The 16,639-nt window shown below is 37.7% G+C and overlaps 1 protein-coding gene across 4 annotated transcripts in view; it reads left to right on the top strand.

Annotated features, from left to right (window-relative positions):
* CDC14A (cell division cycle 14A) overlaps nucleotides 1–16,639 on the top strand; it is a 183,492-nt gene that overhangs the window by 76,434 nt on the left and 90,419 nt on the right. For all 4 annotated transcript variants that reach the window (XR_003794349.1, XM_029227789.1, XM_029227788.1 and 1 more), the window contains exons 6-7: nucleotides 9,714–9,780; nucleotides 12,793–12,855. Coding sequence is in view for 3 of the 4 variants with exons in the window: in XM_029227789.1 (XP_029083622.1) it covers nucleotides 9,714–9,780; nucleotides 12,793–12,855 (130 nt within the window). In the remaining variant the exon portion in view is untranslated. The remainder of the gene's footprint in view (nucleotides 1–9,713; nucleotides 9,781–12,792; nucleotides 12,856–16,639) is intronic.

Raw genomic sequence — 16,639 nt, 5'->3', positions numbered from 1 at the left:
TATCAAATAATGATATTTTATCTAATATGAACAGGAATAACGAATTTTCTCTTAAAGCAGACTTGACGCCAGAAAACCTTCCTTAACAGAGAACCCATAAACCTCCCTCTATCAATCCTTTAATGACGTTTGTCATTAAAATGAACCCATACTGTTTGTGTTCAGGGATGGGTTTGTTGTGTTTTGGGGATGACCCCTAGTGATATCCCGGTTGCTGAGCTAGTGTTAATGTGGCTGAGTCTTAATGGGAAATCTCACCTGGGCATGCCAGAACTTGCAGGTCTCTTAACAAAGGCCCAGAGGGGTCAACTACTTAGAACTTGGCATTAGGCTGCCTTCTTTCTTCTAAAGCAAAGTAAACATGTGCTGGTAGATGTTAGATGCAATTATAAAATGTATCTCTTTACATAAAATGTTAAATCAGATATTTGTTAGTTTAAATATGATACTGTGATTTTTGTTAAAGTTTATTTAGCATTAACTTTGTACTTCAAAGGGAAAGTTCTCTTTACCATGTTTTTTCCCTGAGTATCAAAAATGTAGAAACAAAATTTATTTTATGCTCTCTTAAGACTTTCATTCTCAACTTTTCTTTATGATGGCTAACTCCCTGCTTCTCAGTGTTGATCTTTGGGGTCATTTCTACCTCCATGGATCTTTAATAAACCTTTACTTTTGATGCTTGATGTGATGGGAAAGAATCTGCATTAGTTTTGATTAGTGAGGATGGGCCAGTTTCCTGAGTCTTGAAAATAGAACAAAATAAATTATCCAGTCCGAACTGTGGAATCTATTTTCAACAGCTGGGGCATATTGAATAACTGAGACCACTATGAAAAGCAGACTCTTTATCCGGTTTTCTTGTTAAAGTGTTAAATAAGCACCACTATTCAGGATCTGAGGACAGAAACAACTGTCAAGGTTTCTAGGACCCAATAATACGCAGAAGGAAGTGAGTAATATCTATTATTATTATTATTTTTTTTTTTGGGACATGGCAGTGCTTCAGTGGTTTGAGTTGTGAAAATTGGCTCAGATTACTTTTTTTGTTTTTCCTGTTTTTATGGTTTCAGACCAGTGTACCAAACTTTCTGTAGAAGGGTAAGTGCCAAATTTTTGTACTCTTTACAGCACTTTTCCGATAGCCAGCCTTAGTTGATAAAGGTGGTTTGGAATAAGTTTGCAATCATTTATGTTGATGAACATAGTTATTTTGTTGAATGCCTCATATATGAAGCTCTTATTTTCAATATTGGAGTCAAAGATAATTTACTATTATTTTTATCTTTAAAACAAAATTACTGTGGTTAAATAGGGGATAGTCAGGTGTTGATAAAAGGCCCAGAGCACAGCCCTTGGCCTGTTTTTCTGGTATCTGTTATTGCTAGGGATTCTGTTCTGCTGACTTATGACCTTTTAAGCCATGACTTAGAAATGAATTTTCACAAATCTCTGTTTCTTTAGATGAGCAAAATGATTAGTGTATAGCTTTATGTTAAATCTGAAAAGCAGGAGATTCTGTGTCCTGTTTTTTTGTTGGGTACTGGTCATGTTCAGTTTTTGGCTCTGCCCCGTGAAGCCATTTGATTTTTGTTCTCTTGTAAGTGGGAAATAGCTTCGTTCTCCCCACTAATTCTTAGCAAATACATTTTTATCTTATAGGTCTAGATAATATAAACCATTGGCTTGCTCTTTTCCCTGGAGCTGGTGCATATATAGCGTGGATGTGTTCAGAGACTGGAAACCAGGTGTAATTTGGACAATTGTGTAAAGTATTTTTGGACATTGTCTAATTCCCAAGTATCCATACAAATTAGGGCTGAATTGTCTAGTACAGTAGCTATTACCTACATGTGCCATTCAGCACTTGCAATTTGTTTAGTCCAAACTGAAATAGACTACAAGCCTATAAAATACACATTCGATTTCACAGGTTTAGTATAAGAAAAGTAAAATATCTTATTTATAATTGTGTTGATTACATGCTGAAATATTTCAGATACATTGGATTAAACAAAATATATTATTAAAATTAATATTATTTATTTCTTTTTATTTTAATATGGTTATGAAAAAAATTAAAATTACACATGTGGCTCTCTTTTGTGGCTTTCATTATATTTCCATTGGAAAGCAGTGATTTAGATTACATTTTTGTGATTGTACACAGTTTATGATTACAGATTTTTTAATATAATTTTTGCTTTGAAATGTCCGTAGTTCCCAGCCACTTAGAGTTGTTCAGGCATATGTTGAATGGTCTCCTTGTAATGGTTATTCATTCATTCATTCATTCATTCAACAGCTACATGAGAGTAATGTGCCCAACACTGTACTAGATTGTGGGCATACAACATAAAGGACACATTCCCTGTCCTTAGGAAGCTCTTGATCTTGTGCTGGTTGTGTAGATGGGATTCAGTTCAGTGATTGGAAGGGTGCTCAGATGACCTTTGAGATCCTTTCTAACCCATTGCTCTGCAGATATTTGCCTGCCTCATAACTACTTGTTATCTGGAGAATTTACAGAGAATCAGAATCAAGATGTGTAAATCACAGTCATTTCTGTTATTTCTTATCCATTTACTATAGCTCTGTTTTATTCTTTAATGTAGTCTCCACATTGTAAACACTGTGATTCTGTTTTTCATTTATTCTTCATTTCAAACAACTTCATTACCAGAAATGCTTTCTTATTGTTTTGTGTAAATATGTTCTTTCATCTCTGGTTTCATCTGCTCATTATTAACATTGACAGGGTTGCTTCATTCTGAGTGATTTCTTAGATTCGTAGGTTGCAAACAGTGGTGTGTTGGTAAACCGGCTCTGTAATTAAAGAGCATTTGCTGATTTGTGTGGTGTAAATTTTCCCTCCAATGCTGATTTGGGCTCTCAAAATTTTTGAATATCTAACAGTTGACTCTTGAGAGCCTGTAGAAAGACAGCTTTAGTACAATAGGGAATCAAGCCCTTTCTCTTTGTATCTCTTTGTGGGTGGTGATTCTAGTTTTCTTAAATTTAATTTTCCTTCTACTGCTTCTCTGCAAAATAAATGTAAAAATAAACAAAAAATCCCAATTGCTTCACCTATAAAATATTCATAATTCAGTCTTCCATTCAACAAATATTTATTGACTGCCAGTGATTTTTATAACCACTTCATCATAGTTTTATGGTTCAGTTGACTATTATGCCAGAAATCACATTTAGAAAGATAGAATTGCCGGGATGGATAGAATTTGGATGGTCAAGCATGAGGTTGAGCTAAATTTGTATTTGGATGTGTCTAGATAGCTGTTGGTTGTAACATTAGTCTTCTGTGTTGGGGGTTAGAGACACACGATGTATTCTTCAGCAGGGATGAATGATTAGAAATCCTGGGTGTTTGGGGTATTATTACCTTATGTCCTGAATGAAGAGCAGCCTTGTGTTTACCTGTTTAAGGAAGTGATGCAATATATGGTAAAGCTGTCGTGGTATGGAAGTGTTAGAGCTGTAGTTTTCCCAGGCATCACAGGATGTGCAAGTGTTTCCCCTCAATTGACGTCTATGGGATTTCAGTGGTCCTTTATGAGGGAGGTGGAAAAATACATGTCCTCTTATTCAACTCAGTAACTATTCGGCTCAATAAATATAAATGAATGCATGAATGAATGAGTAAAAAAGCAAACCAGGAGTTAAATAAACAACTGGGAACCAAAACCGCAATAAAAACTGTGGGAGTATAAAACTTTGTAGCACATTGGTATAGTGATTTAAATCCTGAAAGCTCTGTGTAGCCTCTCTAAAGTGTCTGGGTTAAAATAAAAGTGTGTTTAATACCACTTGACAAAGAAAGAGAAAACTACTTTGAACGTCACTGCTTTTTAGCTTTATTCAGTTAATACTCTTTGGCAAAGAGAACAGAAAGAAATGATCTTAAATGGACAGAAGGGATTTGGGGTTAATGCAAAGAAAGCTCTTCTTGCTAGTGAGGATGGAGGTGTCAGGCTCTCGAGTTAACAAAAGTGGCCATAGGAGATCATCGAACATTTTCTTGGGATGATCTCCCAAGCTCCTTTACTTAATTGAAACATTTATTGACAAACATTTATTGACTATTTCATGTCAGGCACTGTATTAGGTACTAAAGAGACAGTGGTGAGTAAAAAAACATATAGATCCCGTCTTCTTAGGGACTATTGTAGAGAGAGAGTCAGGGAACCAAATAAGCACATCATGATATAATGTCAAACTGTAGTTAAGTCCAGTGGAAAAAAATGGGGACCTGATCTAGCCGGAGTGGGGTTGGAGGATTTTCCCTGAGACAAGTCATCTTTGAGCTGGGATCTGAAGGGTGAGTAGGGTGACCTAGGCAAGGCGATTGGAGAACATGTGACCAGGGGAGCAAAGGTTCAGAGTGCCCCTCTGAGGAGCTCAGGGAAGGGGGTTGTGATGGGCACAGAGAGTGAGGGAGCATGATGTGAGGAGGAGACTGGAGAGGCGGGCAGGGCCAGATACCACAGGCCTTGCATCCATTTTAGGATTTGAACCTTCCCTCGAGAGAGCAGTGGAAATCAGAGAAGGGCTACAGTAGAAGAGTGGCTGGATCAGACTTGCCTTTTAAAAGAAATCACTCTGGCTGCAGTGAAGAGAACTGATTAGAAAGGCGAGGGGTGGATGTGGGGAGGCTCTTGTAGTGTGTGGAGAGATGCTACGTGAGAGGCAGCAGAACCGAGGAGAAGTAAATGCGTTCACAAGATGTTCAGGAGGGAAACACAGTGGGGCACGGTGCAGTAGGGTACGGGAAATGAGCGAGACAGAAGGACTTCTGGGCTGTAGCTTGAGTGATTGTGGAAGCTGTGTCTTTTACCAAGTTACAGAGGGTTGGAGGATCAGATTATTGTTGTTGTTTTGAGGTAGGGGCAGATTGAAGAGATTCTTCTTCCACAATGAGTTTGAGATGCCTTAAGACACCCAAATGGAAATGTCATGTATGTGGTTGGCTGTTCTGCCTTGGAGTTTTAAGGACTTTGTGCTAGGGAGATAAATTTGAGGGTTATTGGCAGATAGATGGTACCTTACATAGATGAGATTGTGTAGGGCAGGGATTTTCAAAATGTGGTCCCTCCTACCAGCAGCACTGATACCGCCTGGAAACTTGTTAGAAATGCAGATTCTCAGACCCCGTTCCATACCTACTGAATCAGAAACTCGGGTGGGGCCCAGCATTCTGTGTTTAAGAAGCCATCTCGGTGATGCTGATGCTGATGAATGCTCAAGTTTGAGAGCACCTGGTCTCGGAAGAGAGCATGGAGTGTGGAGAATTTCAGTCTGGAATTGAATCTTGAAGAGACTGGGAGGTGAAGGATGACTTTGCAGAGGAGATTGGGAAGGAGTAGTGTTTAGAGAGGTCAAAGCAAAATCCAGGAACAGTGAAGAGAATATTCAGAGGGAATTACTTATTCTTGACCGAGTAAATAAAATGATGCTTGCAGAATGTTCCCTGAACTTAGAATAAGCAAATCTAGAGACAGAAAGTAGATTAGTGATCGCCGGGGTTGGAGTGGGGACGGGGAATGAATGAGGAGTTATTGCAAATGGGTATAGAGTTTCTTTCTGGTGGTAAAATGGTTTTGAATTAGTGGTGTGCATTGTGACTATACTAAAAATCACAGCATTATGAATACATTAAAAATCACTGAATTGTACATTTTAGAAAGACTAAAATGGTGAATTTTATCTCAATTTAAAAAAAAGTCCCCTGGGCTTAGCCATATGGAGATCATTGGTGACCTTAGTGAGAAATGTTCATGGCATGGATGAGGGTGGAAGCAGAACAGAGGAGGTTAAGATGTGAGAGAAGAGAAAGTGGGGGCAGGAAGATGAATAGTTTTTCAGAGAAGCCCTGTTTTAAAGAGGAGGCCAAAGAGAGGGTGGTGGCTGAAGTTAAGAAAATTTCAGATATTTTTTTTCTTTTAAAGATGGTAGGGACTTGAAAATGTTTGACTGCTATTGGGAAGGATCCAAGAGAGAGATACGGAGAGGAAAGAAATCATCCACTGTGTTGAATAATGATGCAGTTTCAGGGTAGGAAAGGACTTTTGAGTTTACTAGAGCCTGGTGTTTTCCTAATCTTCACCTCCATTTCCTATAACAATGTAGGTGAAAAATATTTCTTGCAAGCCATCTGCCAATTCAAACTTGAACGTCGTGTGGGGCAGGTTATCTTGCTGCCTTCCAGGACCAACCATTTTATTTTTAGATGGTTCTAACTACATTGGGTGGTTGAGGAAACTCAACAGGTAAGATTTATTTATAAAGTAGGAGATAATATTGCTTTTATAGAGTAAAATTTTTCAGCTTCTTAAAGTACTTTCAAACTTATTATAGTCATTTCCTTCATTCTTATTTCCAGAAGAACCCAGTGCTGCCACTTCCTGAGCCTTTTGCGAATTATCTTTTATTAGTTGGGTTGATGCTCTGATTTTTCCCGTCACCTTAGTATTCAGTTTTCTTGGTCTTCTAATTTATTATCACTCATGTATCTGACTTCCAGCTTTCAGAATTTTATTGCTGTTGTCTGTTCTCATTCTCCCTGACCTTGTTGGATTCCATTTTAAAAAGCCTTTTAAAATTCTCTTTTTAGTGGGGTTTTTGTAGATAACATGGATTTACTCTGCCACCTTTATCTTTCTCCCTTTTTTTCCCCCAGAGAATATGTAACATGTTTTTGTGTCCCTTCACTTTTATGGTTACTTTCCTTTGACTATGTATGAGCCAGGTGCCACTAATAAGCCATTTCTCTCTTGCCTAGTTATGAGGGCAGGTTTTGGGAACCTGTTGCCTTCATGAGGATTAAATGTGTTAATGCATCTAAATTACCCAGCATAGTAAGTGTTGGAAAAAGGTATGTCATCAACTTTCCCCAGTCCTGAGGATGTGACTTAATTTTATTGCATCCTTTATTATATATCAGTTTGTGAATGTCAGCCTGTCTTTCTAGCCTGCTGTAACTGCTTTGTATCCTAATTTTGTCAGGTGGCCTGTTAACGCACCCTCGCTCTCAGGTCTGCACATTTGATCACCAAGTCACCAGAGCTCTCTTTTCAGTTGTTGGTAAAAACTGTGGCTATGCTAAGACAAGAGATATCATGATAATCTCACCATGCTTTGCAGACAGTACGAGAGACTGGATCTGGAGCTTTTCTGATAACTTACATTTGTGGATCGGTCTAGCTGCGTCTATGTGGGAAGATACACTTGAGGGAAGTAAGGAGCACCTTCAATTCTTATCATTTCTTTTACTCTTTTTAAATACAGATACGTTTTTTTCCTAAGTTTTTTTCTCTACCAAAGCAGTAGTTTTTAAACTAGGGTCTATAGAGAGAATTCAGATGACAAAAATATCTTTTTTTAAAAAATTATTTATTTATTTATTCTTGGCTGTGTTGGGTCTTCGTTTCTGTGCGAGGGCTTTCTCTAGTTGCGGCGAGCGGGGGCCACCCTTCATCGTGGTGCGCGGGCCTCTCACTATCGCGGCCTCTCTTGTTGCAGAGCACAGGCTCTAGGCGCGTAGGCTCAGTGGCTGTGGCTCACGGGCTTAGTTGCTCATGGGCCTAGTTGCTCACGGGCCTAGTTGCTCCGCGGCATGTGGGATCTTCCCATACCAGGGCTTGAAGCCGTGTCCCCTGCATCGGCAGGCGGACTCCCAACCACTGTGCCACCAGGGAAGCCCACAAAAATATCTTTATTTTCACTAGCCGTGTAAGTTATAAGATTGCATCCAATTATAAATGTTGGAAGTAAACTATAGTAGTATTAGCAATATAAGTGACTTTTTCACAATAGAAACTACATTTTTATATCCCATTGCAGTTGTTGCATATATCTTAAGATATTTATGTTCATTTCTTCTTTAAAATTATAGTTATCAGACCTGCTACTAGATCTTGTTATATATCAATATTAACAATAAACTATGGTATTATAAATTTGTTTTGTTACATTTTGATGACTTTACATTTAATTGCATTAGTGTTCTGTTATTTCTATGTATTTTATTTTATGCATTTAAAAACATTCTGAGAATAGACATTCACAGGCTTCATCAGAATGATGAAGGGGGGTCCTGCTGAAGGGGGGGCCATGACACACAAAAGATTCTGAACTCTTGTCCTAAAAAGACAAGTTCCTACAAAGGAATGTGTGGTTATTTATATAAACTAGTATTTTGTCTTAGATCCCCAGCTACTCCTTTCTCTGGTTTAATCCCTTAAAATTTGCTTCTTAATATATGGCTTATATCTTTACAAGATATTTGAAATGGGGTTATTTGTTTTTCACTGACCCATGAGTTCAGATGGCATTAAAAAAAGAACTCTTGAAATCACGATTAAATATCTAGAATAACCCTTCCTTAACATAGGTTAACTTTGATGTTTCAGGACTTAAACATTTCTGTTAGGCTGCTTTGCTAACTTACTATTTTTAAATTAGGTTATCAGGATGCTGAAACTCAGTGATGTTGACATTGCATTTAAATTCGTGGCTTAGCAGCCATAGTTTCAAGTTACCTTAGATGGTTGTGATACAAGATTCAGTTTTATGTTAATTATGTGTTAAAGCCTTTAATAGTCATTTTCTCCCCATGGAGCATCTTCTGTGGCCGCCCCCTTCCTCCCCACCTTGGACCAACTTTGTGTGGTACATTTGACTTTGTGATTGGCAGGTGCCTGACAGCTCTATTCCTTCAGGTCAGCAGTGGGGGCTGGGAAGAGCGACTGAGAGCCTTGAGGTCAAGTTTCTTGCCTTGGACACCTTGGAACATTGTTAGTGTTAAAGCTCCAGTGCCAGTTCTTGCTAACTGACCTGAACTTGATACTTCAGTTTTATGTTGCCTAAAGCAGGCCTGCTAAGTTGCTCTAAAAATTTAAATAAAGGATGAAGCACTCAGTTTTCGGTGCAGTAGGTCTCCACTCCTTTTGATATAACACTTCATGGTGCATTAGAAACTCTCCTGGATCCTGAGAGGAGATTGTTTGGAAGCATTTTCCTTGGCATTTTTTTTTGTGGGGGGGTGGGGGAATGAGGGTGGGGCGGGGGGCAAAATGGAGGTAGTGGCATATAATCCATGAAAACAACTGCCAGGTTCTGTTGATCTGCATGCATTGTCCCATTTAAATTTTTATGCTAGTATTTGCCATATTCCTGACAGATGGTTGTTTCTCTGTCTGAATACTTCTCATGATGATGCATGTTTTCGTTAATGAAATACTCACTGTTAATAATAATAAGAATAGTCATAATATTTATTGTTTCCTTTGTGCTAGGCACTATAGGAAGGACTTTATATTTTTTAAATGTAATCTGACAACAATCCTGTGAACAGTAGCTGCTATCAGTACCTTCATTTCACAGATGAGGAAACCAAGACTCATAGAGGTAAAATAACTTGCTTGAGGTCCCAGCCAATTCGTGGCAGAGTTGGAATTTGAAGGCAGCCTGATTCCAGAGCTCAGGTTCCTAAACCTGCTTTCTTATTAATTCAGCTAGTTGGATTAAAGCAATTTCAGAAGTTCTGGAGTTAAGCTAGTAGGATATGATGTGTTACATAAGTTTACCGTGTTGACAGCTGTGAATCCAAATAAGCATGTCTCCAACTGACTTTGGTATTTTATTATTTGAGTGTTCTAAATGCATGTTTTTAATGTTAAGTTTTTTTGTGTTCATAGGGATGCTTCCTTTGGAAATTGCACTTACAATCTCACCATCCTCGACTGTTTGCACGGAATCAGAAAGGTAATAACAATCTCCTTGCTGTGGTCGACATTGTAGTTTAACAGTATGAAAAAAGAATTATGTCTATATCCTTGTTTGTTGTTGGAGGGAAGAGAGGGGAGGGAATAAGAAGGCAGCTTTCCACTTCTTAAACAATGATGGATCTGTAATACACAGACCACAGGGCAAATAGGGGTGGTGTTTCAAGGGATAACTCTTCTTAAAGAAGTGGAAGGGGTCTCCCTTTCTCACTTAAACTATTTGTGTTATCACTTCTGCCTGCTGCCGTGCCTGTGATGTTGCTTTGTCACCTGCTCAGCTTCATTATCAAGCTAGATCTTGGTGTGGGAGGGACAGGAAGTTATCTAAGTCTCCTCTGTTAATGTGGAGAACATTTCCACATTGTTTTTCTAACTGGATAGTATTACATGCCCATGAACATGAAGTAGTAAGCAGGTCAGATATTATTATCTCATTTTTACAGTTGAGGAAACAACCCCAGCGAGGTTAAGTCACTCTCAGGGCCACAGGGAGTTATTAGGAGGGCTCGTTCTAACTCAGATTTCCATATCAATATGGAGTTCTTTCTCATATCCTATCCAGGTATGTCATAAATCAATGGTTGTCAAATGGTGGGGACTTGTGGAGAGATGCAAATTCTCAGACCTCATCCGAGACTGATTGAACCATAAATTCTGGGAGTGGTGCCCTGCTGTCTGTGTTTGTATAATCCCTCCATGTGATTTGATGCACTCTGAAGTTTAGAGTCATAATTATTTAGTTATTTATATATATTATGGAGAAGTTAATCTAAAAGATCTTTGAGAACTTTGGAACATGTTTTAGAAACATTGATTTACAAGCTGAGAAGTCATGCATGCTATACTGTGAATTCTAATGAAGGTTCAAGGTACATCATTCCATCTAGAACATATAGTCATGACTTATGAGTCAGGAATGTACGTGTTTCAGAACCCATTGGCAAGGGTCATCGTGGACTGTAAATATAGTATCAGTAGTGAGTCTTGTTCTAGTTTCTTTTCTCTGATGTAATATAACATTGCTTTGGCCCTGTTTTAATTTGAGAAAATTGCTATGGTAAAATATGCTACTTGTTTTCTGTATGTATATTTTTGACTTTGATACTTCATCTAGAAATGAATTTAGACTCTGTAAAACTTTAGTTCTCTTTTCACTTAAAAACTATCAAGATAATCTAGCCTATCCCCTGCAAATAACATCACCAACGCACACTTCCAGTAACACCAGTTAAGAACCCTTATATATCCAGTATACCCTTATGTATACTGGATATATCACCCAGTATACAACCTAAAATTGTAGCATTTAAAAAAGTAATTTACTTATTGTTACATTATTATTATTTTGCCTATCCTGCCATCTGGTACAGGCTTTCTTTTATAAAACTTATGAAATTGAAAAAGAGTTCACACTGGAATATCCTTGCCTGTTATTATGGTAACTGGTAACTTGATATAGACATTTATGACATCCTTCCTGTTACAAAGGAAAGGCACGACTTTGTTCATTAAGGTCTTCTGTAAATTTCTTGTTTCATCAAATGCTGGGTTTATTTTACCCAAATGAAGATGAGATTTTAGAGGATCTGATAGATTGTTCAACATGTCTTTAAGCAACTGGGACACACTTTCCCTCTGTACATTCTTCTATAAAGCATCGTGTGCTGGGCTATTTTTGTGGCAATGAGCACCATACCTCCTAAGAAGGTAGACAGACTATGGCCACATTTTTCCCTTTGTTAAGAAGCATATCTTTCTGATTTTGATGTATTAGCGTCATTATAAGCATCAGTTATATATGTGTGAACCACACACAGAGGCATACACAAACACAAACACATTTAAAAAAAGAGGAAGGAAAGTGATACTTCAGGGCATTATATTCTCACCATTTTCTCTGAAATGGTACATATGGCTGAAGCAAGCGTCTTTGTTTCAATGTGGAATAATTTAAATAGCTTGTTCTGCTTATCCTGTAGAGGTTGTCTAAATCAGTGTTGTCAGAATTTATAAGAATCACCTAGCAAGGCATTTTAAAAATGATGATCCCACCCCCAAAGAACCTGATTTCATAGTTCCGGGATGGGGCCTAACGGTCTGTATTTTAAATATAAATTACCTTAAGTGCAGGTGGTCCATGTTCTACATTTTGGAAAACACTGGTCTCTAAGGTATTTTCAAAGATAGATGTACTAAACTTGGCTTAACAGTTTCTTCTATTTTTAAGGACTTGATCATGTAAGTTTCACAAGTAACTGTGGTTTTGTATTCTATTGTAATCTGTATAGCTTCATGACATACAAAGAAAAAGACTGTCCTCTTCAAAATATTTTATCTGAGTAAGCCAGATAGTTTTTAGTTCTAAGTCATTGGTTACAAAAAGGAGTATGAAATTTTTCTTCATGTTGTTAAACAGATCAATTCTTCCTTCTAAATTGTAAGAGTAGTCAAGTACATTTTTACTCTGTCAGAAACTATCACCATAAAACAAATTCTCTCAATGTAGAGTTTTAGGAACAAATAAGGGCCTAAAATGCTCTTTTTACTAAGTATCTCACTAATGATAAAAGGAAAATAAAACCTAAGAATAATTGTTTTTTCTTCTAACTGAAAATTTAATCACTATTATATACTCTGTCATAGTTAGGTATAAATTAATTGCATAGTTCCCAATAGGTTTTAACTATACATTTGCTAGTATGTTCCATTTGATATACATAAGTAATTTTACATACAAACTAATGTATATTAGACCTTAAGAGACATATTTTGTGGGACATATTTTCATGTTTTTCTAAGTGTTTAGTCCCACTGGCAAGAAAATCTCAAAGCAAAATTAGATGTTAGATGATTGCTTGGTATGCATTACAAATAAAGGTTTCAAGCTTTCTCCTTCAGATCAGGCAGGATCATTTGTGAGCAGGAATTCCAGAAACGGCTAGAAGTCGTTATCAATTTCACGTGCAAAAACTAATTAAAATTCTTATTTTAGGGATTACAACATGGATTTTTTGACTTTGAGACCTTTGATGTGGATGAATATGAACATTATGAGGTTTGTACACTTTATCTTTTTGCAAGATATAATTTCACATTGATTAAATTGTTCTTTTTTTCCTAGCACTCAGGTATTGCAAATTGATTGGCTGCTAAATAAAAGCATTCTGCAGTTTTCTATAGTTGTCAGTTTAATCCTTTCAGCTTTGGTTATTGCCTTTGAACCAGGACTTATCATAATTTTCGTTGGGAAAATGCCATACCTCTCTATATTCTTTCATCAAACCTTTATTGACAATTACTTTGAACCTTCAGCTTGTAAGAAAAAATAATTTAAAACTACATTTTGGTAGTAAAATTTTGTTACTTTTATTTTTTTAAGTTTATGTTTTGGTTAAAACAAAACCGGATTTATGCCGTATAATATTTTTGACTGCATATATTTTATTTTGAAATACATCTGAATGTACTCAGTTCTAAGAGTTGGCTGCATTTTTTCCCCATGGTGCCATTACAAAGCTTTCGAATAGTATCTTGCCTGTTCAGTGAAGCAATTTAGGCAAAGGCTGTCCAAGTTACATTGTGCTATAAGGAGATGTTGAGGAAGAGCACTTCCGGGGTAGTAGAGGAGTCTAGAAGTAGTTAACTTTTCCTAAAGATGAGACATCTGTAGACTCTGAGTAGTCTGACCACTCCATGAAACTGAGCTCGTCTGTTGTGGCTCTCCTGAGGAGTTATAACATTTATCACTCTCCTTAGCAAGACAAGGGTAGCCCTCCCATTCTGGGCTCTAGTTCAGGATGTGTCTATTTGGATATCCTGCTTACATGTTAAACTTAACACATCTGAGAAGGAATTAATCATCTTTCACCCAAACATGGGCTTCTGCTTTGTTCCTCTGTATTAATGGCATCACCATTCTACTGTTCACCCAGGCTCAAGACTAGAAACATTACTTTTTTCTCGCCCCCCCCCAGTCTAATGAGTATTTGAGTTCCCGTTGCTAGGGACCCAGGGTGTATATCATCTCTTTCTTCCTTTCTGTTCTCACTTCCTTCCCCTGGCTCAGGTCTTGTGTCCCATCCGGTAGACTATTACAACTGCTCTTCAAGCAGCCCAGGCCCTTCTCCTCTTGGTCTTTCACACACTTGACTGAGTGGTCTTAAAACAGAACTCTCATCTTGTCTTGGCCCCAAACTGGCTGCTGCTCTCATTACTCGGCTCAAATGAGGATAAACTCCCCTGTCCTCGTATTGTTAGCTTTGGATGAGGTCCAGCCCACCTTGCTAGCCTGTCTCCTGTTTCTCCCTTGTATGCACTCTCTGTTCCAGCTGCACCGAGCTGCTTATTTACTGTTTCTTGAATGTCTCTGCACTCTGGCTGAGCTTTCTTTCTCCAGATACCTGTCTCCTTTAACATTTCCCTCCTCCACTTGTGTGTGTAAAATCCTCCACAGGTCAGCTCTCACTCTCTACTGAATTCTCTCCCCCTCAATTTCATGTGTCACAATTTGTGCTTTCCATTTTTCTTACATCATGGCTATTTGCACACAAGCCTTATTTTCCTTATTAGATTGTAAATTCCTTGTGGGTGGGACATGACTAAATGGAAAATATGTATTGTGTTCTTGGATAGAAAGATTTAACATCATAAAACTGCCACTTCTCCCCAAATTAATACATGTAGTACAATTTATTAAAAATCTCCAAAGTATTTCTTCTTTTTAAACTCCAAAAGCATCGTTATTGTGGCATTTCTAATAGTGTCAAAAGAAAAAAAATCCTCCCCCCCCCCAGAAAAAAAGAACTAGAAACAAAAAGACTATGTACTTATACGGGGAAAGGTTGAATAAATAACCTGTAGTACAGATACACCATGGAATGTTACACAGTCATTTGAAAAAACTGATGTGAGCTATACCACTTGTCTTGGAATGATTTCTATTATATATTGACGGGAAAAAGTTGATACAGAAGAGTGCTTATAGTATAATCCCCCCTTTTTAACTAACAATGACAAGACCCCCTCCACCCTGTACATGTATATGTGTATCTGTGTTATATGAGCAAAGGTAATTTCCTGTGAAGCGAACGAAGCTTAAATTTTAGAGGGCCCCACTTGCATGGGCGCCTTTTTTGTGTTCTTAACATTGTATTCTTTTCTTAAAATGGGCCTCCACATTAGATAAGTTTCAGTTGCCGCCAAAACCTGAATCTCTGTCCCACGTATATGAACCTGGAGAAAAATATATGGTGAAACTCTAAAGCCATTTCAGTGAAAGGAGAGATTACAGTGGAGGCTAGAGAGGGAGGAGGGGGAGGACATGCCACAGTAAAGAAAGAAAACTTGTCAATGTCTTACTTATTCCTTTATCTTTTTAAAAACTTTAATGGTGATGTTGAGAGTTAGTTGAAAAAGCTATTGAAAAACCTGAAACATAGTACAATTTCATTCTTGAGAACCAACTGACAAACCAAACATCTGGTAAGAGTGTGGTCACACTGTAACCTGAATAAATAACCACTACCATCACCACCACCACCACCACCACGAGCACCACCACGCCCACCACCATCACCAGTACCACCATCACCACCACCACCACCAGCACCACCACTCAGGTAATGGCAGGAGGGAGAGGAGGCAGTTGGTGAGCATTTGAAAAGTTTTCCGTTAGATAACTTCCTCTTTGAGAATGATATATCCATTCTGTCATAAAGCCAAAAAATAGAAAAGCACAAGTCGAAGCGTGATCGGCAGGTGGTGGGCATTTCATAAACGCTGCTGAAGGAATAAATGGATATAAGTAAAGGAACTCTCTTCCCGACAAACTGTGGACCATTCATTCCTTGTCATAACTTCTCCCACTGTTTGCTCTGCTTCGGTGAGTCTGGACATTTGGTAAACTTGTGGAATAGCTAAGTTCATAGGCTTCATTAGCTCCAACAGTGTCAGTATTCCAATGTTGTTTGTAGTTTTCAAAGTAAAATTTTATCACTGATAGCAAATTATGAGAATGTTAAGTCTTAGATAATATGGCAATGCTCAAGTTAAAGCTTTTTAAAAAGGCATTTCTGGACTAAACCACATTTAATATATAATATGACTCAAGAAAAAACCTAAAGTAATGATGTGGCAGTTCTATGTGAGATTAAAAGGGAGTCTTATGGAAGAAAAAAAAAGAGAGTCTTTATGGTAACAGTGCTGCTTATAAATGCTGTTAATGACAAGGTCAGCACAAGAACCACTCTGCTCATTCTGCAAAAGGGTCTAGAGCAGTGCTGTCCAATAGAAATATATGAGAGTATATCTATCTATCTATATATATTTTAAAATCCTAGCAGCCATATTTAGAAAAAGTAAAGAGAAATGATGAAATTAATTTTAATGATATATATTTAATGCAATATACCAGAAGTATTATTTCAACATGTAATCAATATAAAAATTATTAATGAGGTATTTTATGTTTCTAACTTTGAACTGAGCCTTTGAAACCCAGTGTGTAGTTTATACTACGGCACACCTCAGTTTGGACCAGCCACATTTCAAGTGCTTGGTAGCCACACGTAGCTAAAGTGCAGATTCTGCAAGGACAGGCTTGCCAATGAACTATCATAGCCCCTCAGAATGACATGAAGCCTAGGATGAGCAGTACAGGTTGCACCTTCTAGCTTCAGGTGATCTAAGTGTTCACATAAGAATTAATTTCAAGGCTCTGTTCTATTTAGAAGGCTTGGGGTAAGATATCTCAGTCAGATAGCTTGCTTAATTTTCTTGTGGCTTCCAAATAGTCCACTGTATTAATTATTGATAAACAAATGTATCTTCTAAAATATGGT

The sequence above is a fragment of the Monodon monoceros genome, unplaced genomic scaffold (genome assembly GCF_005190385.1).
Source record: "Monodon monoceros isolate NGI ecotype Baffin Bay Population unplaced genomic scaffold, NGI_Narwhal_1 Super_Scaffold_18, whole genome shotgun sequence".
Taxonomy (NCBI): domain Eukaryota; kingdom Metazoa; phylum Chordata; class Mammalia; order Artiodactyla; family Monodontidae; genus Monodon; species Monodon monoceros.
The sequence above is the reverse complement of the archived record's forward strand: the minus strand, read 5'-3'. Positions and strand labels throughout refer to the sequence as shown.